This window comes from Anabrus simplex, chromosome 8, assembly GCF_040414725.1.
Source record: "Anabrus simplex isolate iqAnaSimp1 chromosome 8, ASM4041472v1, whole genome shotgun sequence".
Lineage (NCBI taxonomy): Eukaryota > Metazoa > Arthropoda > Insecta > Orthoptera > Tettigoniidae > Anabrus > Anabrus simplex.
The window spans coordinates 87911344-87936095 of NC_090272.1; the positions used below are offsets into that span (position 1 = coordinate 87911344).

The 24752-nt window shown below is 39.2% G+C and overlaps 1 protein-coding gene across 1 annotated transcript in view; it reads right to left on the reverse strand.

Moving 5' to 3' along the window:
- Positions 1-24752, reverse strand: part of Sec24CD (Secretory 24CD) — a 203717-nt gene that overhangs the window by 50689 nt on the left and 128276 nt on the right. Inside the window, exons 11-14 of the mRNA XM_067152321.2 lie at positions 21644-21770; positions 13011-13171; positions 12582-12761; positions 5611-5812 (exon numbers count right to left, since the gene is read on the reverse strand). Of these exons, the coding sequence (XP_067008422.2) occupies positions 5611-5812; positions 12582-12761; positions 13011-13171; positions 21644-21770 (670 nt within the window). The remainder of the gene's footprint in view (positions 1-5610; positions 5813-12581; positions 12762-13010; positions 13172-21643; positions 21771-24752) is intronic.

The following is a 24752-nucleotide window of genomic DNA, read 5'->3' on the forward strand; positions in this document are numbered from 1 at the left end:
TCAGGAGTCAAGACAATTTACCGAGGCAGCTTAGAAATTAGATGTAAGCATCTTGGATTGAAACTAACCTCATGAACTTCAAACCTGCAACCTTAACTCATTACTGCCTAGCGTACCTTGCACCTTGAATCAATCTATAATGATAATTTTTTAATCAATCTGTCAGAGCCAGCTGCTGACAAAAAGTATTATTTTCTCACAAGATGCTTTCTGTGAAATTCAGCTAAACAACTTGTTCTTCATAATAGTCAAATCTTATAACTTATTACGTAGAACATCATTATTTCTTATCTCTGAAATGACATCTTAGTATACTACTCTACCAGTCATACATTTTAAAGATACTGGAAAATTATTGGTTTGTTTAAAACAATACTTTCTTATCTATATATAAAATAACATGTCCTGACTGACTGATTCATCATCTCCGAGCCAAAACTACTGGACATAAAGAAACTAAATTTTGCAGATACACTTATATTAGAGTGTAGGTGTTCATTAAGGGAGGATTTTTGGATATTCCATCGTGAAGGGGGTGAAAAGGGGTGTGAACTGTTTCAATGAGTTTATCTCAAAAACTTAAAAGGGTACAGAGGTACAAATTGGTATTTGAAATCTCCTTTAAAATAAACACATATTTCTTTGTTTTTGTAAATTCACATTAAAGGGGGTGAATAAAAGGTGAAGAAGGGATTGAATACCTTTTATGAGGATACTTACATCTCAAAACCTGATGATGTTACAGACATGAAAATTGGTATTTGGAATCTCCCTTAAAAATACACATATATTTCTTTTTTTTTGTTTTTTGGAAAATCCAGTTAATGGGGGTTGAACAGGAGTGACAAAAAGGGGGGGGGGTGAATAAAAAAAATCATATCTACAGTATATCTTAGAAACATGTTACAGATGTGAAAATTGGTATTTGGAATCTCCTGTAAAAGTAAAGAAACATACATCATCATCATCATCTCCCTTTATCCAGCTGTAGCCGGGTAGGGGCAAATATGGTTCCTCTCCACTTTCTTCGGTCTTTCCACCACTCCTCCTCCAACACTGTGTCCCAGTCCAGGTTTCTTTCTATAATGCTGTGTTGGTTGGTTTTTGGAAAATCCACTTAGGTGTGGGTGAGGGAAGGACTGATAAAGGGGTTGAATTCTTTTTATGGGCTACTTATATCTCACAAGTGAAGATATTACAGACGTGGAAATAGATATTTGGAGTCTCCTTTAAAAATAAGGAAACTTTTTTTTTTTTTTTTTTTTTTAACTTGAGAGATGACTGTTTCCCACATGTACAGTTCTATGTCCCATGGTCATCTTGCCCCAAAAGGCAATACCACAAATGTGGTTAACAAAGAGATTCCGGGGTTAATGAAATTAAATTTTTCGGTGAGCTTTTATACTTTAGGGATTTTCAGATAATTTCTTAGTACCAAGGAATGATTACTTTTATCAAATTACGAAATCCTTGCGAGTGAAGCCGCGGGTAACTGCAGGTTTTCTATAAAATTACAATACTATTTTTGTATTATTTCAAATAATAAGATGATTCGGATTTATATTTATGGCATTTTTATATTTACGACATGAACAATATCATAGTAAGTTTACGGAATTCTGATGAAAATTAATTTATATTAAATGTATCAGTCTCAATAAGGAAATCAATTTAGGCAAATATTGGTTAACGCATGGATAATGGGGCCCTAGAAATTATGACTGTGACTGAACCTGAGAAATCTTTCGAGGTTATTACAAAGTAGTGTGACTATTTACAGAACCAATTCCAGATGGAGCACTGAGTAGTACAGCTGCCATTCTGCGTTATTCATGGACTTCTTATTATGCTTTAGTAAAGGTAAGGGTGTATTCTGCTTGAAGGCAGGTCCGAACCTCCGGTGAGGTGTGCCTGAGCCGGAGTTTACGTTAGGGTGGCCAGTTCCTTTCCGCGCCTCCATTCCCTCACACCCCACCAACAGCGCATGGCAACCCATCCAAATCTTGACCATGCCCAATGTTGCTTAACTTCGAAGATCTCACGGGATACGGTGTTTCAACACGGCTACGGCTGTTGGCATTGTGCTTTAGTGGAGTTTAAAATTTGTCAATGCAGAGATGCAATGTGTGTGGCAACCGTAAATGGTGATTGAGATTTCAGACAAACTACTGTATATGGTGCTGATGATTTATGTTTGCTTGATGCTTGATGTTTAAAGGGGCCTAACATCTAGGTCATCGGCCTGCTGATTATTTAAATGGACAGCACATGAATGTGAATTTGAAAGTGATTTTTAAGATCGCATGAGCCAGAAAGGACCAGATGTGTCAGTTTACACGAGTGCCCGATAGCAGAGAGAACAAAGGTAATGTAAAACATTGGTGATTAATTACACATTCCTATTTTGAGAGATATCACCACTGTCAAGCACAACTAGCAATTTTGGCATGTATTCAAACTAAATTTCAACATTATGTCTTGGTTAGTTCAAAACCAGTGTATGTTTTATAATGTAGTGTATTCCAACATTCTGAAGTAAAAAAATATCTGGTCAACAAGGATTGTCGCGAGTGCAGGCAACAATGCATGTCAACAATGTGTTTAAACCTTTTTACTCCCAAGTAGCAGTACCTGTGGCACTCCCCACGTTGAAATCAAAATTAGAAATTTTATTTGAACACTGCTGGTTACAACAGTGAATAATAATAATAACTTACCTCCCTTCAACCTTCATCATGTTTCATCTCTCTCCTCAGCCTCTACATTAATTAGCAGGTCAATTCCTCTAGCTATGGAACATTACTTGTACTTCTAACTTATTATCTTTTAAGGATTACAGACATACATACATTTTCTTTTGCTTGGTCCAGATTTTATGTCATTGTACCCTGCCTTCCACCTTGACAAAGTTTCTATCACAGAGTCAAAAAGTGTAATGACTGTTGGACTTGCACCACTAATAGACACCAATAACTCTAATCCATGCAGCTGTGCCACACTCGAGCCCTCTGGGCCGTATATTTGAAATGCTCCTTTAACATGTACCGTAAACTGGGGTTACTTTGTGACAGTTTTGACGATTTCTTCAATATAATCAGAATAATATCATTATGTATTAAAGTTTCTCTTTATTGTCGTATGCTTCCATCCTTTATTCATGTTTTGAAATATTTTTTTATATGTGTATTTACACTTAATCACTTAATATTACAAGAAGAACTTGTCACAATATTACCCCATTAGGTGGGGTTACTTTGTGACACCATCTTTTTACCATTGTATTTCCACGTTCGGTGTAGATGTCAGAAAGTTACCCCCATTACGATGTTACTTAAGACTCTGGCTAAATATAAAAGGATAATCTCTTTCATAACCATGATAATACAACACACTGTATAATTTTTAAACCCTCAGATATAACCATTGAAATATCTGCATCATTCAAGAATGAATAGTTTACAAACTGTTTACTTTTTGCTGTGTTTTGTGAGTTCTGGAATGTCATAGATTTCAAGTTTTCTCCTTTGGATGGTTGGACTAATTTTACACCATATTTTGTCATCTGCATACTATATTTCATCCTTGATATCCGCCCACTTCACGGTGCTATCCATAGCACTGACAACTGCACCTTGATATCCGCCCACTTCTCAGTGCTATCCATAAAAATGACAACTGCACCTTGATTGTATACTTTCGTTACGATTCCAGCACAGTACAGTTACGCGTCCCAACAATCTTATCAACGGATCCCAAGATACGATTTTCACGAATAGGAAGTTCTTCAGAGTCAGAATTAAATTCTCCTCCATGCAATGAGTTGTCTTTTGACTCAGTACAGATGTCATCATTGTCATTTTTACTTGAATTCTCGTTTCGGGTGTCTTTAATGTTCTTTGAGGGACAGTTCCTGTCGGTGCCACTACAGCTAGGAATCTCTTCTACAGTGTCAAAATATGAAGCTGTCATACCTCTTCCAGATGGCACATGTGTACATCTCAGCTTTCTTCGGCCATTATTTGTTACCTTACCTCCTTTGAGATTCAGGTGCTCAATGAAACTTACTTACAGCTTGTTTCACAGCATCAATTTCTACATCAATTGCCCTGTTATACATATGCTTCAGCACTCCTTCCTGGCTTAGAGGGCAAATACTACATTTCCTGTATCAAGAACGTAGATTATTCAGACCATTTTCAACTAGTTCTCAATTAGATCTTAACAAGAGATGGACATTCTTGCTTCAGTATAGTGGAACATCATTTACAGACTCCACGTTACTAAAAAAGGCAATTTTAGAACACTGGGGTTACTTTGTGGCAGAGTCATTGTTGTCATAAAGTTACCCCTTAAACGTCTCCTCTTTATTTTATTTTAACATAAATAACTGAAAGAAAGCTCAAAGCGACATGAGAAGCGTGCATTTTTATCAGGAAACATGAAATTAAGATTTCCACTGACTTTGATACATGTACCTCATAAACGTTTTCTGTTGCCAACAAAAGTTTTCTGCCATTCACAAAATCACATGCTCAGTACAATGCACCAAAAGGCTCTCTGTTGCCAACAGTACAACACTTCGGACATTATCATTGTATCCACAGGTAGCAGCATTATTGAGGGGTGAAAACATACAGTGTTCATTGTCAGGCCATCGATGCATATCCCGCGAAATATGAAATCATTATTTGGCGTGCACCTGTCACAAAGTAACCCCTGCAGTCACATTATATAGCAATACTTTTTTTATGAACTTGGCTGATCAAAGTTACTGATCTGAAAGAAGTTTTTGTGGGAAACTGACACAGTTCGCACCATAAAACTGAATTTAAAGCATCAAGATTTTAACACATGTAATTTATATAGGACCTTTTATAGGACTATAATTATACAAATTTCATTACTGTGATGTTTAGCCAAACTGTAGATGATTTTAATTAGTTCCAGGATTTTCTGTTTTCCTGTATTGTACAAATTATTTCCTGGGGTCCCTCCAAAAACAGAATCGACGTTCCCCTGTATAGCCTACAGTAATCTGGAAGAAATAATCTTTGGAAACAGTAAACAAGTTAGGTACTGAAATCGATAATGCTTCCTGAGAAACTCAGAAACTTTCTCACTTTATAATATTAGTAAATATATGCAGTTTATAAAGAAATAGAACATGTGACTAGTACAATGAAAAAGAAACAAATATCATTCTTAGGGCATCTAATATGCTCACCAGAAAATAGAATCAGTAGAAAAATAATAGAAAAATTATGGAAGAGTAGGAGTAAGAATAATATTAGCTGGATCACAGAACTTAAAGAAGACATGAGAGAGTTACATATTACAATAGAAAATTTAAAATACAAAACAAATACACTCAAGATATTGAAAGATAAACACACTAGACTACAGACGAAAAGGAGGGAGAGTGATTCCAGAAGCAGAAAGAAAATTACGTTCAGAAAGGATGAAACAGTATTGGGCTAACAAAAAAGAAAAAAAAAACCCTCCATAAACCTGATTAAAGTATTCCCATGTTGGCTAAAATATTAAAATAAATAAATCAAGATATGCACCTTCCAAAGACATACTTAATAGTCAATGATCAATAAGACCTACCTTGTTTCGAGAAGAAATTAATTATAGTGTCAAGGTCACAGCTACGATAAAGATCTGCCAATTGTGAACACGTTTTCAAAGACAGATTCAGAATTCGCAAACGTCGCTGGCCACCACATGATGTATATAGCAGAGCTACTTGAATATAAACTCCGTCTTCTTCAGTAAGTTTGTCATCATGTTTAATCTCGATTGCCACTGCCTGAAAAGAAAGTAAACAAAAAAAAACCAACATATTATACAGCTCATTTTACTAATAAGTGCTGTGTGTTAGTGTACCACAATTGCTGAAGGTGTTCATTTTGCTCTGATAAGGGTTACTTGATATGTTAAAAAAAATTGAATAAGAAATTCCAATAAAACAGTTTTAATGACTTGCCATTTCATATAATGTCCCTAGTTTTTGTGAACAACTAGTGGCCGGCCGCTTCACTATTCGTCAGCGACTTGTAGGCTGAGCTGAACCTCTCAGCAGTGAGGCTATCAATTGTGTTGAATGATTTAGACGTGTGTGAATATTGTGAATTATGCCCAGGTCGTGTTGTGTACCTGGTTGTAGAAGCAACTACAGTTCAAAACGGCCTAATATATTAGTGTTTAAATATCCTACTGACTTGGTTTGGAAACAAAAGTGGATCTTAGAGCCATCCATCGAAGCGAATTTGCCCCTTCAGCAAGCTCAGTGGTATGCCTAAAACATTTCGATGAACGTTTCATACTTAGGGAGGATTCTGTTAAAAGACCTGATGGCTCTATTTTAACTGTAAAATGTAACCATTAAAAACTCTCAAACGATGCTATTCCTACTAAGGTTGAAGATGTGCCTGCCTACCTGTCTAAAAATCTTCCAACACCGAGGAAAACTCCTATTCAAAGACAAGAAGAAATTGAAAAACGGGAAGAAAGAAAGAAAGAAAGAAAGAAAGAAAGAAAGAAAGAAAGAAAGCTGAGGAAGAAGATGACAGGATCAATGACTTTGATTAGTTTTAAGGGTAATTTCAATATTAAATGTAAATTAGATATTGACAAAGTTTTTATCAATTTTGTATTTAAAAAATTTATATGACTGAGGATACTTGTAGTCTAAAGGGGTCCAAAGTCCAGGTCATCAGCCCCTCATGATAGTACTTATCGCTAGGAAAGTTAGAACCATGGTATTTGTCACGCTGCAGTACTAATCAAAAGTAGCGTAGACTCGTGGTATTCCAGACATTATGGTACTACCCACAGGTAATGTAATGCACACATGTAACACAGACCTATGGTTTTTCTCACATTGTGGCGCCATTTACAGGCAACGCAAACCTATGTTGTTCCTCACATAGGTGTACTAATCACAGGGACTCGTACTATCCCATGGTGTTCCTCACATAGTAGGTACTAATCATAGGCAAGGCAGACCCATGGTGTCACTCACCCATGGTATTGCTCATATAGTAGTACTAATCACAGTTACTGTAAAACCCACGCGGATTCACACACTGTCTCTAATAATCACAAACCTATTGTGTACCTAACATAGTAGTACTACGTGCAAATAAAAGCAACCCATGGTGTTCCCTGCATGATGGTACTAATTACCCCCATGGTTCTAATTCGATCATCCCGTGGTCGCCTCTTAAGACAGGCAGGGGATACCATGGGTGTATTCTTCATCGACGTCCCCCACCCACGGGGGGTTGTGTGTTTGGTCCACGAGAGCTATTTTATTTTGCTCAAGTCCGCTGGCAAGCCGGTTAGGACCTCCCACCAATCTGCTACCTGGGACGCGCCACGTGGGAGTATCACCTCTCCCCCTGCTACGCCAGCGTAGTAGGTCCGTGGCATTCTTCTTTGAAGATACCATAACTGGCGAGGTGTATCTTAATATGGTGCAAACATGCCACGGAAAACCATCTTCAGGGCTGCCGACAGTGGGATTTCAACCCACTATATCACCCGGATGCAAGCTCACAGCTACGTGCCTCTAACCGCACAACCAACTTGCCTGGTCCTCTTGATTCCTACCTATAGGGGGCCTTGAAAGAATGAAGTTCATCAACAGAAGCCAGCTACACTGAAAGGGCTACGAGAAATCATTGAGGAGTCATGTGCAGCTATCACACCAGCAACAATGACAGCCGTAGTTCGGTCAAGAGTTCAGCGGCATCAACATTGTTTGGCTGATAGTGGGGGTCATTTTGAACACACAAAATAACCTGTCCCCTGTGCAAGAATTGTAATGGTATATCATTTTGTTCCATTAATATTGACTATCAAAGAGTGTCTACATTTTTCTGGACCCCTCTGTATACCCAGCACTACTACTACCACCACCATCTGTAACATCATCATCAAGTCTTATCCAATACAAGGTCATCATGACCACACTTCATACAACATAATTTACCACCTTCAATACAGACTGCTCAGCTTACTATACTGTTTTAAATACCAACAATCTAGCCAAGCGAATACCTATATGGTATGAAAAACCCATTAACATGGATCTTCCTGTTCTCATTGACATCCATAGTCCAAACCACATTTGATGATAGTTTCACACGAAGTATAAACCTCATCTTTCCACCCTTGGGTTCCTACAGATTCCGAAGTTGGACATCAAAGGGTGCACATGGCCTTAAAATTAAATAACCGCTCCTTTTTTTTTCCATTCTCCTGCCTTGCCTATCTCCCTCGTTCCTTTACTTCACAACAGCATCTACTCGTCAACAATGATCACCACCATTCTTATTCTATCCTCCACTGACGAAGGCTGCAATAAAAAATTTTGGACCCATATGCTACTTTTACTCCGAGAGTAGACAGGGGTAAAACAACTAGATCCCTAAAGGAGTCAACAACTTTTGAGTGGATGAGTCCCCGTATGTGGGGTGCTGGGAAACCGCCTGATTATATTCCCACAAGAGCGTTTCATGAATGCACTATCATACGAATATAGTTTTGCCAAGCGACCTGGCTACAAACTGGCGCTGCACTGATTCCAGCTCAGGGAGGGTGAAATGAGTTACCGGGAATGTAGGGGTGGAGGGACAAGCCCATATGTGAAATTGGCGACTGGGCCCACCATTCAGCTGCAGCTGAGAAAGAGTCTCATAATTAGAACACGGAATGTCAGGGGTCTGCTTAAGGCTGAAGGTTACAAAGCTGAATCTCCTAAAGCAAAGCTAATGCAAGAGGAGATCAATATTTGTGTCATATCTGAAACACAATGGAAAGATAAGGCTATTTCCACGAAAAACACCACCAGGTATAGATATCAGGGGGGCCTAAAAACCAGACAGAATGGATCTGTGTTCCTTGTCAGCAAGAGAATAGCTTCGACTGTGCAGTCTTACGAACTCATAAATGACAGGCTCATATGGATCACCCTTGCAACCAAGCTGAGGTAACTACATCTAATACAAGTGTACACGACAATAACGGAAGCCCCTGATGTAGAAATGGAGGCAATCTACACTGCGGTTGAAAACTACCAATTCCATCGAAGGAACTTGTTTTTGGTTATTGGCGACTTCAACGCCAAAGTGTCCAACTCGTTGGCTGGATGGTCAGCGTACTGCCTTCGGTTCAGAGGGTCCCGGGTTCGATTCTCGGCTGGGTTGAGGATTTTAACCTTCATTGGTTAATTCCAATGGCTTGGGGGCTGGGTGTCTGTGCTGTCCCCAATATCCCTGCAACTCTCACACCACGCATAACACTATCCTCCACCACAATAACATGCAATTACCTACACATGGCAGATGCTGCCCACCCTCATCGGAGGGTCTGCCTTACAAGGGCTGCACCTGGCTAGAAATAGCCACACTAAATTAAATTAACGCCAAAGTATGGAAAAGTGCAGAAGACTATCTGAAAGGCACAGTTGGAATGTTCGGATTAAGAGAAAGGAATGTAAGAGGAGAAGGCTTCATCCAGTTTGTAACTGAAAACGATTTTGCTATAATGAATACTGTTCCAAAACCATCCTTGACTGTCAACCTGGGTCAGTCCCAGTAAGAAATATCAAAATCATATTGACTATGTGCTGATCAGGAAGAGAGAGAAGGCTTCCATGAAGAATGTTAAGACTGTGACTCTGACTACAAGGAGCTATTGGGAACATTCTCCACAAGTTTTGGTTCCTGAAGAAGTGGAAAAGGAAGGAAATACCCGAAGTCCAGAACATAGAAACTTTTCACCAAAACCACGTAGCTTGGGAAGAAGTGATTGTGATGTCTATGTCTACTGGAAAAATATCAAAAACTCGGTTGGAGAAGTGGTTAGGGTGAGTGGAACAATTCAAGTTAATAAAAAGCAGCACTGGATGAAAGATGCTGCTCTACAACTAGTAAAAGAAATTATAAGACTTTTTTTTAACGATAGTAGAAGAAAGGTGTCACACTGAAATTGAACTGAGTGGTGTGGCCTGTGAGGATTAACTGCATCAGATCAACCAGAAAATCAAATGAGCCAGCAATCAGGACAAAGACTTCTTTCTGTAAAAACATTTGTTTCAAGCTTGAGCCCCAATGCCATCTGAAATGAAACCAATGACCTCTTCAGGACTGTCAAGTATCTGACCAGATATTTCAAGCCCTAAATCCACATAACTGCAAACAAGTATGGTAAGATGATCACAAATCCAGAGTGAATTGAAGAAGCATGGCGAGAGTATTACATGAATTTGTTCAAGGATGGACCTTACGAACTGGCACCTGCTATGTTGCAGTTCAAGACTGAAAAGGCCATCAATCAGTTGAGAACCAGGAAGTCACCCGGAATGGATGGCATAACTGCCGAGGTACTGAAAGCCGTGGGTAAAAAAAGGATCAAACAAAATCCTAGAGCTGTACAATACCATCTGGAGGACGAAGATGGCCAGGTGAATGGTGTCAATCTTCATTCCCATTTACAAGAAAGTTTTACTGACTGAATTTTCCAACTGCAGAACAGTAGCTCTCATCCCTCGTGTGAGCAAGATTCTTCTCCATGTCCTTCACAATAGGCTGAAAAACTTTCTACCTCCTGAAATACCTGAAAAACAATGTGGCTTCATTGAAGGAAAAGGCACCCAGGAGCAAATTCTGAATGTCTGGCAGATTGTGGAAAAGGCCAGAGAGTCCAATGTAACGACTTTTCTCTGCTTCGTCGATTACAATAAAAGATTTGATTAGGTGAAATGGACACTTCTCTGGAGCCCATTTCTAGAAATGGGGGTCCCACAGCATCCGGTGGCACATGTGCAGATTCTTAATCACATCAACACAATGGCTGTTTGGGTCAATGAACCAATGTACAGAAATTCCAAAGCAGAAGGTGGTACAAGACAGGGCTGCATTCTCTCCCTCATTCTCTTCAATATCTACAATGAGCACATAATGAGAAAAGTGCTTGAGAACTGGGAAGGAGGTATTTCTATCGGAGGTAGGAAAATCGGCAACATTAGGTACGCTGATTCTGGCAGCTAGTGCACGAGAACTACAGGTCCTATGTTAATTAGTACGGAATATGGCCTGGGAAACAAAAGAAGAAAAAGGTGATGACTGTCAACTCAACCCAATGTGAGGGGGATAGCTGGTTTTGAGGTCGTCCAGAAATTTATCTACTTGGGCTCCACTATTTCTAATACTGAAGTGTGTTCTGATGAAATCAAGAGAAGAATGTGAATGGCCAGGCAGCCACTACAAGGCTGAGTAGGATAAGGAAGGACCGTACAGTAGAACAATTTCTCTCATCCCTCATGCGAACAAGATTCTTCTCCATGTCATTCACAATAGGCTGAAAAGCTTTCTACTTCCTAAAACAGCTGAAGGCCAGCCGCGTGGTGTAAGGATAGTGTGCCTTTTTTTTTTACCTGGAGAAAGCAGCAACTTTCCATGTAGGTCAGTGTGGATAGAGTACACACAAAAGTAACATCGTCCTCCTCCAGTCCTGTACCCTTGGTCATGGGGACTTGCACGTTTTTACTGTCTTGACTTGCCTTCACCAAGTATGGTAGTCTGTCATTATAAAGATAGACTTATGGAAAGATCTTTCCATCAGGGGCTGCAGCTGGTCTTCTTTGTGGTCTCTTGCCATTAACTTTTCCCTCCACTACAAGCTTCTCCAGGGTGCCTGTTCCTCTGGCAATGTGTCTGAAGTACTGGAGGTAAGCCAGGCTGATCTGCTTAAGAATTCCAGTCTGGATCCCTATAGTTCTTCCGGCGCTGTCACATTGGCTCACTATTCAGTCCAAGAAATTAGGAGAATGCGTTGGTAGATCCACATCTCAAAGCTCTCTCTGTTTTCCTCATCTGCCGTTTGATTGTCCAGCTCTCAGGTGCATAGGTGACATTGGGCAAAGTAAGGGAGTGAGCTTGCTGCAGTTTTTTTTCTCTGAACTCTCTGGCCTTTTCCACAATCTGCCAGATATTCAGAATTTGCTCCTGGGTGCCTTTTCCTTCAATGAAGTCACATTGTTCTTCAGCTGTTTCCAAAACCAAAGAAACCAAACCCCATGGTGCAACAGCTGCGAAGGGCCGTGGCCTAACAAGCGACCGCTGCTCACCCTGAAAGCCTGCAGATTAAGAGGTGACATGTGGTCAGCACGACAAATTATCTCGGCCATTATACTTGGCTTTCTAGACTGGGGCCACTATATCACTGTCTGATAGCTCCTCAGTTGTAATTACGTAGGCTGAGTGGACCTCGAACCAGCGTTAGATTCAGGTAAAAATCCCTGACTTGGCCAGGAATCAAACTCATGACCTCTGGGACCAAAGGCTAGCACACTAACCATTTAGCCATCGAGCCGGACATATGTAAATACTAATTTGAGACATATGAAGATTTGCATACCCGAAATGAATAAAATGTGATATCAATAAGCCTAACATCTTTCAATGATGAAAATTTAGAACAACTGTAAAATGAAGTTCATTATCTAAGTTCAGACATTATCAGAAAATGTTTAGAATCTTCTGTAAGTGGGCAGCAGAAACTGTTCATACCTTATCACAATCTATACTAGCCAGCTCCATGTCCGTAGTGTTAGACATAAAGAAATGGCCATAGAAGTCAGTGGCTCGCACTCCAGTTGAAGTTCTAACCCTCATGATGGCATCAAATGCAACTGGACGGCTTACATTTCGCTTTATATCTTGTATAAGACGATCACCATCCAAATCAGCCTAGAAACAGAATAAACAAAACTAGTCACCCACTGGTCAACCTGAACATATAAAAGAAGAGGAAATCCCTCCAACAGTTCAGAAGGCAGGCTGCATTAATACTTTAACAATTATACTAAAGAACCAAAACCACAAATGAAGATCAGTAATAAATCATAACTCTCAGAATAATATCCATAATATGAACTTGCTAACTACATTTTTGTTATTGTACCAAGAAGTGAGCGGGGAGAAACTAACTTATCTCACCTGAAAGTAAGTGTACTTGAAGATCTCACCCCCAGTAAGACGACACACTTGACCGATGGTCGCCAAGTCAATGTAGGAGTTATTGAACACAAAGAGGTCTACACTGCAGCCAACACCGACACAATCTTGGCCCAGATTGTTGTAGATATTTGTTTGAGGTGCTAGAAAATATTAATTCAAATAAGATTATTTTTAATTTCATTCAAATTTTGTTCAAAAACAGTACACTTGACCAGCTGCATAACACAGCTGGAATTATTATTATTTTCTTTCAGAGTTAACGGTTGTGAGTTTCAGCTCTTGCACAGTCACTTGGCATTATGAGTGTTTAAATATCACCCCATTCATATTTTTATATACATGAGTTGATTTATCACTTGTTAGTTCATTTCTATTTCTGATGTGTCTATGTTTATCCATATATTTTTTAATCTCACACTTCCCATATCAAGACTGAACATTTGTTACATTGGTCTCTCAGTGTGTGTCAATGTTCACCCTAATACAGAAGCTGGGATGTGGATATAAGCTTGTCAAGGACTGAGAAGAAATGGATGTGGAAGAACTTCGACTGATGAGGAGAGAGCCCATCTACGTAAAGACAGCAATGTATAAAGATGCACAGCCTGGCCTTCTTTTGTGTGCGTAACACTTACATGACACACTAAACTCTTACACAGTTAAGGGCCAGTTCAGCCACCTGTGGGTAAAATAACGTGTAACTTGCCCTCCGTGTAAAAGGATATTTCTGTTTGACCACTCCCAGGTAACGGCTATCGGCAGGATAAATCGTAGTTATCTGGCGCGTAAATTAGGTATTGGCCACTTTGAGGGTCCGCTGGGCAAGTCTTGAGATATGAACATTACTAGCTGTATTTTTTGTGACATACAACTTAAATTAGCTCAGTATGTTGATAGAAACATGATACCGTAACAGTGATAGTTATTATATTGCAGGTTTTTAATCATGAATGCTTCACTCAAGTTGTAACAGTTACACGACACTCACACCCACAGTATCAGGGACACATAGTGTATGGCAAGCTTTCACGAGGAAACTCTACAAGGTTACAAAATCAAAACCTATTTGGAAATGATCTCAAATGGGCTTTAATTTTCCAATGTAAGATTTTCAGTTTTCAAACACCAATTTTATATTTTCAGTTTTCAAACACCAGTTATAACTTGTTATATGCCAAAACACACAGAAGCCTTCTCGTAGGGTTATGGATAAGGTGCCCATTTCATACCATGAGGTAGACAGGTTTGAGTCCCTATTATTTCTTAAATTTTATAATTAGCTCTTGTATTCATCAGCATACCATTTTTCATATATTCCTTTAATGATAATATGCTTCATTCAAATGTTTAATTACAATATCATATCTATAAGGAAGATGCTTTATACAGTATATGTGCTACTTACAGAAAGTGATGATTAAGCATTAAAATGAAATAAATTATTGTAGACATGATAAGATAAGCTTTTGGGCTAATGCCATGTCAAGAAAACAAGGTGAAACTCTACGTTTTGCAGAGAGAATTTTTTTTTTTAATGACAATAAAAGGAAGCATGCAGAACTAAACAAGGCCACAAAGCTAGTGCAAATAGAGGACTGTGGAGGCACTTCACAGAAGCCTGCAGACAGAATGCTCAAAGGCAATTAGTCCATAAGGAAGATGTGTAGGTACTGTACATGGAAGCACATAAAAGAATGAGTTAAAAACATTGGCAGGGAATAAAAATAACTTCGAACTGAAATTAAATAAAAAGATATGATCTAACACTTAAACCTATGTATGCTCTATTTTGGAGTAGGCAACTTTACAACGAGAATGTGTTCCAAAACATTAACTTACAGAATGGCATATAACTGGTACATGAAAAAGTAAACATTAAAATCTTGAGATTTTAAGCCTAAATAGGAATTGATTTTGAACCCTCATAGATTAACCTCATGAAAGTGTGACATAAATCATTGTCTGTAACACTACAGACTCCCCTTGTAAGGCTTGTTGGTGATAATCAGCTAATACAACTACAGGGAAATAAGGTGATCGAAATGAGCTCCATACATCTGATGATAGACAGCATCTCAGTTGAAAGCGAGAAATTGCTGAAAATCAGTCTAGCCAACCCTGGATGTCAGTGACTAGCTCCAGGTAGCTACCTAGAACTTACACGGAGGTGGTAGCATGCAAGCCAAAGTACCAGGTGATTTACATCCTCCCCCAGGATAGTTTACCTCCCGTGAAGCTGACATCTAATTTATCAGCAGAGGGTTCAACATGCCCTAAATCAAGTTCACAAAAGAAACAGAAACAAATCGGAAGATCAACTTGTTAGACATCACGATCAGTAGAAATACAGATAAGCTGTCATACGAAATTACAGGAAACCCCCCACTCAAACTACACACACAATAGACAATGATTCCAACCACCAGACTACACACAAATTAGCAAGACTGAACACAATAATTGTGTTAATAATTATTATCAAATCAAGCAATCAAAGATCTGCATTTACAGCTGTCACCCAGGTAGTAGATTCCCTATCAACTGTCTAATTAGTCTTTTCTTAAATGATTTCAAAGAACTTGCAAATTTATTGAATATTTCCCTTGATAAATTATTCCAAACTCTAATTCCTCTTCCCATATAAATTTGCCCCAATTTGTCTCCTTGAATTCCAACTTTATCTTCATATTATAATCTTTCCTACCTTTAACACGTTGAGTGCCAGACCGATTTTCATAGACTTGCTGTCTAGTGCCGTGAGCTAATAACATCGAGTTACTCCCTGGTGCCAAAACGTTCACAGGCTTAACCAAGCAAATGATCGCTGATATGAGGATGTATTTATGATATATTAGGTTAACTTATTATGTATATTAGGTAAAATATTGCGACCCCATATGGGGTCGTATGGTCATTACGAACTGTACACGTACACGCGCCCCCATATGGGGTCGTACTTATACAGTAGTTACTGTTCCGACGCTCGGTCATACTTACATTTTCCTTTGCGGGGACGCGTTATATCCTGTTGATTATGATAGATATGTTATCTTGTTCATACTGGAGCCGTTAAAATGTACGATCTCCAATTTAAGGTCAGGAAATGTTTGTAAATGACGATCTTCCGATTTTAGGTTAGGAAATTTTCGTATAGAATATAGTTATATAAAGTAGTGAAAATCATTTGAATTTGGTAAATTAGGATGTAACAGAATAATATTATAAGAAGAATTAGTAGTTACGGAATATTGAATAAGTATACAATTTTTTGTATAACTTTCAATTTGAGTAAGAGAAGCTGGCAGCGCTGGTTGTGCACATGGGAAACCAGTGACTATATCGTTGAAGACGGTCATAATTGTTGCAACAGCTGGCTGGGAAACCTGGAGTACAGTGGGGAAGTGTGTGCTGAAGACTGTAATTCATGAATGTGGTTGAACATGCGAGATCGATATTTGCTGTAAACCGGGTTCAAAATCACTGTAACTATATACTTCGTCTACATCATCATTGTCTGACTTGTTCGATATATCGTCCACACAGTCTGCACTAAGTCTTTTACTGCTCGATTTACTCGTAACGACTTACAAAAGAAAAGGAAACCCAGAGCACTGCACACTTACATAAACAACCCGTGCGTGAGATAGACAATTACTTTGTCACCCTACAAAGCACTCTTGACGTACCCATATGGGGTCGCGCCAAAACAAGAATTGAGGAATGGAAGGTGGACTATGCACGTACTTTAAATAGACGACCAGCAGATGGCAGGAAGAGACTTTATACATCTTCAAAACACATACTTACTGCGCACCCAAATGGGTTCGCACAGTTCTCGATTTAGAACGAACGTACGACCCCATATGGGGACGTGAAGTTCAAAAACTTGGCTACTCTCACGTACCCATATGGGGTCGTATGGCACTCAACGTGTTAAAACTTCCACTCAAGCTTAATTGTCTACTAATGTCATTCCATGCCATTTCTCCACTGACAGCTCAGAACATACCTCTTAAAAGTTACAAATTCTTGTTACTGCAGCATTATGGATGAATATGTCTGTAAAAAAGAATGTTATGAGTGTGATGGTTTGTAATTGTTTTTATAGATTCTTAAGGTTGAAACATCACTTACCCCTTTTTATTTCACGCTTTAGTGCCAGCTGTGCTTGTTGCAGTACTAAGACTATTTGTTGTCGTGTTCTTACTTCTTGTGTTATACGTATGGGGTGGGTGTGGTGGAGGGCGAGTAGATTGGGGAGGAGAAGGAACTGTGGGCAGAGCGTTGGGTACTGGCATAACGTGAGGATGATAAGTAGGGGACGTAGGGGAAGGCGGTGTGGGCCGGGTACTGGATGCTGGCTTAACTTGTAGAGGGGTCTCTCTATGTATATTCAAGGTGGGAGTTGTATTTGTTGACGTATTAGAAGGTTTATGGTTGAAAATTTTAAAAATGTTACTGTTATCTGATTTGAAGGCTTGTAGCAATTTTGGTAATTGTTCTATTAATGGGCTTTTTATTTCGATTGCATTGTTTAGGTTTTCTTCCCTATTGAAGTACTAATCTAAATAAATATAAATGTTTTCATATTTGGTCATCAACTTTCCTTTTTCAATTCTTTTTATTATCTTGAGGTCTCTATCTACTGTACTAAATTGATGGCCGGTCTCTTTCATGTGGTTAGCCATTGCAGAATACTTATTTTGTTTTAATGCATTATAGTGTTTCATGTATCTTGTGATAAAACTATGCCTAGTCTGGCCAACATATGAAAAATTGCACTGTGTGCTTGTTAATCTATATATCTATATATATATCCATCTTTATTTGCATGAACTGTATTATGATTCAAAAATATATTCCTGTTAGTGTTATGAGTCTTGAAAGATATTTGTAAATCTTGTTTTTTTCAAATGATTTGCAAATTGGTGAATCAACAGATTAGTGTAGGTGAAAGTAGCATGTTTTGATTTTTTAGTTTCCTCTGGAGTAAGATTAGTGGCCAGTTTAAGTTTTTCATTGTTAATGATTCGATTAATTGTTTCTGTTTTGTAACCATTAATCAGTGCTAGTTCTTTTATAAATCTGAGCTCTTTCTTTAAATTAACTGGTGATAAAGGTATTTTGACTAGGCTGAAAAAGGATGCCTGTTTATGTGATTTCGGATGAAGGGAATAAATTTTTATTGTAACTGGTGTGTGTGTGTGTGTGTGTGTGTGTGTGTGTGTGTGTGTGTGTGTGTGTGTGGTCAGTTTTCTAAATACAGTGGAACCTCGATTATCCGTTCCCAGAAACTAAGTTTTCCCGGATTATGCGTTCAAATTACGTCGTACCGTGAGCATCGTAATTAAACCATGTTGTAAAAATCCTGTATTATCCGTTCCTCGAAGAAACGATTTCCCGGATCAACCGTCCAGAAATTTCAGTCCCATCAACGTTAAATCCTCGATCAAGCGCTTTTCAGTAAACTGTATCTCACGAAAGGACGGCTATGGCATACTTATGGATCTTGGCGTTAACGCCCCGTCATTGTGATAATCAGAGCAGGTACTGTACTGGAAAAGCGATCGGCAGTGAACTTGCATAAGGGACCATCTTAGAATTGCATTCGGGTGGTATTGTTTAGAGAATTTAGGAAATTATAAAGCAGAGAGTAGCCACAACAATTCTAAGGAGAGACAGCGCATTTCGACAGCTCTACTTGAAGACGGAACAAGTTTATATTTTTAATTTTTTCAATTGCATTGCCAAAAAGGTTTCCGGTACTTTCCTCAGGGCACTGTATAGTACCGGTAACTGGGCTTTCAGGCAGGAATCGAAACAGCTCCTTCTTAACACAAATCTAGTATTTTAATATTATCGTACAAGATTATGTTATCCAGACCAGAACAGATGCACCTTACATACAAAAACCCATGGGAGGTCTTGGGATTGCCTATTACTGTTTTAGTCATAATATAAGACTGGGGATTTTACGGTTTCATGTTAAAATGTCCAAAACCACAGTAGTTTTATTTGCGTACGTTACATTTAAATGGTTTGTATCAGTTCCAACTCGTACTAGCGTTCAGCGTGCGTGCTTTCCACCTGACCTCAAGGTCACGAATAACCGTAATCTCTGAGGTTTTGATGTTTTTTTTTTTTTTGCAATCTGACTGTAGCAGTGACAGGCAGAATTGAAAATAATGCATTCGAGAACTTTTGAGAATCAAAACTTCATTCAAAACCATGTTCTCGAATTCTACATAACCTTTAAAAGTCGATGTAGGCCAAATTTACGCGGTACAAAATTTCCAGAAACTGACTACGAACAGTATACCAGATACCAGATTACAATGGATGATTAAGAAAAGAAGGGATTTTGCCATCATGTTGGGTGCTTTTGTATCTAATGTGCTTTATTTTATTAGATGAGAGAGTAAAAAACTACTTATGGTCGATTGTCGTTTGGCGTTACTAGATTTTTTGAAGAGTTTGGCTTAATCAAAGTTGCTGAACTGAAAGAAGTTTTCACAGGAAACTGACGAAGTTTCCCCTGTAAAATTGAATATAAAGTATCGAGATTTTGAACTTGCGTACCGGTAATTAATGTTTGATGCTGGTTTCGCGGTCTAACTTGCCTTCCTCTCATCCGGAGGGCCCGAGTTCGATTCCCAGCCAGGTTAGGCATTTTTACCTGGATATAAGGGCTGGTTCCAGGTCCACTTAGCCTACGTGATTACCTTTAACTGAGGGACTATCTAAAGGTGTGATGGCGACCCCGGTCTAGAGAGCCAGGAATAATGGCCGAGAGGAATTGTCACACTGACCATGCGTCACCTCATAATCTGCAGGCCTTTGGGCTGAGCAGCGGTTGCTTGGCAGGCAAAAGCCCACTGGGACTGTAGTTTTGTTTGGTTTAGGGGTGTTTGTAAGATTATAATTTTACATATTTCATTTTTGCGATGTTTAGCCAAATTGCTGATGGTTTTGACTCATTCCCGGATTTTCCATTTTCCCGTGTGGTACGTTTTATTTTCATGGTCCCTTCAAAAATGGAGAATCAAGGTTCCACTGTATCTGAAACTCAAATCCAAAGTCTGTTCGTGTTACATTTATATCCAGTTTGCAACATTTTTGATACACTACTCTTTTGTCATATATCACTCAGGACAAATGCAAAGAGATCTGTAAACTTTATTCACAATCTCGTTAATGTGATTAACCCAATGAAGATCTTTTCTCATATTAACACCTAGGTACTTAAAAGAGTGATCTCCATGAAGTACTATCACCCCCCTCAACACAGTAACTTAAACTAAGAGAACATTTCCACTTGGTGAAACATACAACCTGAATTTTCATTTTGTTTACCATCATACTTCTGCCCATCTCACAACATTGACAACTGAAAGAATCTTGTAGGCTGAGGCCAAATCAAGAACAGCAAATTTAAAACCTTGCCAACAGCATTACGGTGTATCAAGTATACCCTCTCATCACCATCCTTGCCAAAAGCGTTCTGTGCTTAACACCCTAATCAGCCGAGCAAGGGAGGATTGTGAGGAAGATAAAATGAATGGTGAACTTGAGTTCCTAACCAGAATATTTCTGAGCAATGGGTACTTAAGGAAACAGATTGACTAAGTGCTACATCCTAAGTCAAAAGATGTGGTTCTTGTCCTTTGAGTCTGGCCTTCTTGCCATATGTACAATCTGTCACGGATAGGATTGGCAATATTCTCAGAAAGCACAATATCACGACCATTTTAAAGCCTAATATCATCATATGCAATTGTTTGCGATCTGTCAAAGATCCTATTGGTTTAAACTGCGCTGGAATATACTGTATATGATTCCTTGCTCCTGTAGATCGGTTTATGTTGGCCAAACATGTAGGAACGTAGCAACAAGGGTTAAAGAAAATCGCATGCACTTAACGTCTTTGCCAGCCAGAGAAGTCTGCTGTGGCAGAACATGCCATACATAATGACCATCAAATAATTTTTGATGCAACTTCTGTCATTTATAAAGAGAAACATTTTATTCCCAGAATCATTCGTGAGGCGATAGAAATTGCTAAACGCCCGAATAATTTTAACAAAGGTGACAGCTATATACAGAGCATCATGGCTACCCTCCATAATTAACTCAACATCTTTCTCCGTGACTCTGGAGGCCCTGGAATGAACTAAATTTCTAACAGGGTCTCTCTATCATGAGTCTGGTTACTATGGAGTGACAGTTGCCATTATGCTTTGTTACTGATCTGAAGATGATCCTGGTCGCAGGATCGAAACGTGTCAGCTGATAATATTACACGACCTAATATCCCCAAATAATTATCATAATGTCATATACATTTATTTGCATAATGACCGCTTCCTGTATTTGCAGTCTGCAAAAACTGATGTAATGGAATGCTAGCAAGTAGATCTGCAGGATTCATATTATACACATCGCAATCCAAAGTTTCTTTTTTCATTTTTCAAGACTTTTGTATAGTATGGACTCCCTGTTGCACTGGATTTTGTAACTGAAGACTCTACATTACAAATTAAGACAATATCACCACTACAAGGTTATCCTTTCCTGCAAAAAATTCTGTGAGGCAAGAATCTTGTATTACTCACCCAGAACAGTTTTTTCTTTCTCAGTCCCCAAAAGTTTTCTGTCATCTCGGTTCTTGAGCTTGCCAGGTGCCTCAGCAATAGGTAACGATGAATGGAATACCAAGAGCTTGCCAGCACATTCTGAAGCCTAGTAATAACAAGATATTACAAATATAATTTTAGAAATGAACACTCAAGTATGAAATAAAGACAAACAATTTTGCTGTTATTGATTCAATTTAAGGGTTTGGAAATTCTCTGTTTGCTAGTCCTTGCATTGAAGTTTGTTGAGACTGTGTAACAAGCTGTCTTATTGAGGGAGTCAGAGTTAGTGTATTTTCCTAAACTATTGGGTCTGATACTGGGATACAATTACTGTCTGGCCAGTTACCCCACTATGGTAATGAGCAGACCACATAATAAGCATCTCAATGCTGAGTGTTGTGTGGCCGTAAATAACCTGATTCCCTAAGGTGACTTAACGGTTTCAGGCGAATGAACTTCCTTAGGTGAGTGATGGTCCCCTTCCTTAGGTGAGTGATGGTCCCCTCAGTATAGGATATGACACGGGAACCCATCAAACAGCATTTGACCACAGGTTAGTGGCAGCTACAAAACATGTCTGTACTCCATGTTAGGAGCAGGCTGATCACCTGCTGGCAGGGAGGGGTGACCTCATTGTAATAACAGCCTAAAATGGAAATGGCACTTTTAAATCAGCCTCGGAAAAGGCTAGGGCGTTTCCCGGAAGCGATGTGTAGTTCTTACGCTGGAGGAACTGTAAGAAGTGGGTGATCAGTAGAGTACGTTATGAAGGTGGCAGTTATCAATCTCATGTCACTGAGTGGTAAGTCAGAAGAGGTGACATTTCATGAAGAAGGAGAATATATAGTTCAGTTTTTATGAGTTTCGACTTGACATTTGAGCGGTGACTTTGGGCGGAGGCTAAGTGAATTAATAAACAGCCGATCGCTCCGACAGACCGCTTTAGACTCCAGTTCCGGTTACCAATGTTGTCGATCAGCTGTTGAACTAAAACTTTTTTTTTTTTTTTTTTTTTTTTTTTGCTAGTTGCTTTACGTCGCACCGACACAGATAGGTCTTATGGCGACGATGGGACAGGAAAGGGCTAGGAGTGGGAAGGAAGCGGCCGTGGCCTTAATTAAGGTACAGCCCCAGCATTTGCTTGGTGTGAAAATGGGAAACCACGGAAAACCATTTTGAGGGCTGCCGACAGTGAGGTTCGAACCTACTATCTCCCGAATACTGGATACTGGCCGCACTTAAGCGACTGCAGCTATCGAGCTCGGTAACTAAAACCATGTGCTATCAGCTGTCCTCACTCCTTTCTGTGATCTTTGTCCGTTCACTTGGTCATTCTTGACAAAGCACCAACAATGAGGGCTAGCAATGAGGAGTTGATTAAGTGGTTGAAGGAGCACACTATTTCGGTTTACAGTGACATAAGGAAGGGGGGATCTCATGCATCTTGTGAAACAAAACAAGGCCTAGTACCCAGTTTACGTGGTGGATGAAATAGCCAGGAGGCATGGGCATAAAGTTGGTTGTGTTCCAAAATACCATTGCCATTTTAACGTCATAAAACTGATTTGCGACTCTTCACAGAAAGACTTCTTTGGGAAGCCGTAGGCCGTGTTAAGTGCAGAAGACTGGATCAAGGTTGTGACACACAATCCGAGATAAGTGGTTAAACTTGGGAGAAATAAAGTTTCACAGACGATTATGTTGAAGATGATGTTATCTTGTTACGGTTAAGCGAGAGTGAAACCTCAACAAACTATGACAATCTATCCTATCTTCTATGACAATGCCGATAGTGACTCAGAAATGAGTTGTGTATTCCCTTTGTAGGAATTTTCCTTCCTTCGGAGAAATTGTATCGATTAGCAACACAAACACTTCTAGAGGGTGAGTAGAAATATGTCATTTTCTTGCGTTTTATCTATTCGAGCATTGATCTATTTTTATCTTATAGCCTTATTTTAAATATGTGGTGTGCTATTGTTAATTTTATGTGAGTTATGCAAGTTGCTACAAAGAATAATCGATGCTAGACTTATACTCAAGTATATACAGGGTGGTGCACTAATAGTTGACACATTTGAAAAGCAAATATAAAATGCAACTTATGTACTACGTTGTTAAAATTTTGCGCACACCTTTCCTGTTTCATGGAAATATCTGTAGAGGTGACACTGCTGCTTTGTCTCCAAATGTCTGCATTCCAGTGAGCTTTCTGTCATGGCTGACAATGGCCGACTATCCGTTCAGCAGAGCGCCAAAACAGTTATCTTTTATTGCAAATCAAAAAGTGTTACAGTGACACAAAATAAATTTAGGTGAGCACCAGCAAGGAACACCACCCTTCGATTATACAGAAACTTTGAAGTACAAGGCAGTGTGAAGGAAGAAAAGCGACCTCGTGCACCAGCAGTTCGGTATCCTGAAAACATCACTGCGCTGAGGGTCGCCATGCAGCGCAGCCCAGTGAGCTTCAAGAAAAAGTGGAATATCACCCCATTCAGTTCAAAGAATGTTACACGGTGACCTTCAAGTGCACCTGTACAAAATGTCTGTGCTACACAAGCTAACAGATCTTTACAGGCAGAAGAGTTTGCAGTACGCCTTATGGACTCAAGATAAAGATGAAACACTGTTTAACACTTGGTTCCCTGATGAAGCCTATTTTCATCTCAGAGAGGCGGTTAATAAACAAAATGTGCAGTTTTGGGCTACAGAAAACTAGACATTATTCACACACACAAAAAAAAAACAACAAAAAAACATGTATGGGGAAAAAGTGAGTCTGTGGGTAGCTCTCTCAAGTCATGGGTTAATTGGACCATTTTTCTTCAGTCAGACAGTTAATGCACGACATGCTGGAGAATAAATTCATGCCTCAAATTCCGCTGTACCTATTCATACGGAGTGGTTTATGCAAGATGGCGCAACATCTCACACAGCTAACGATGTTCTTGAGTTATTGAGGAGAGTATTTGTTGATCATGTAGTGTCTCATCGTTACCCACAGTACAACAATTATGGCAGATTTACCCAGCCTCCTTAAAGCCCAGATTTAAATGCTTGTGATTTCTAATTATGGGGCTAT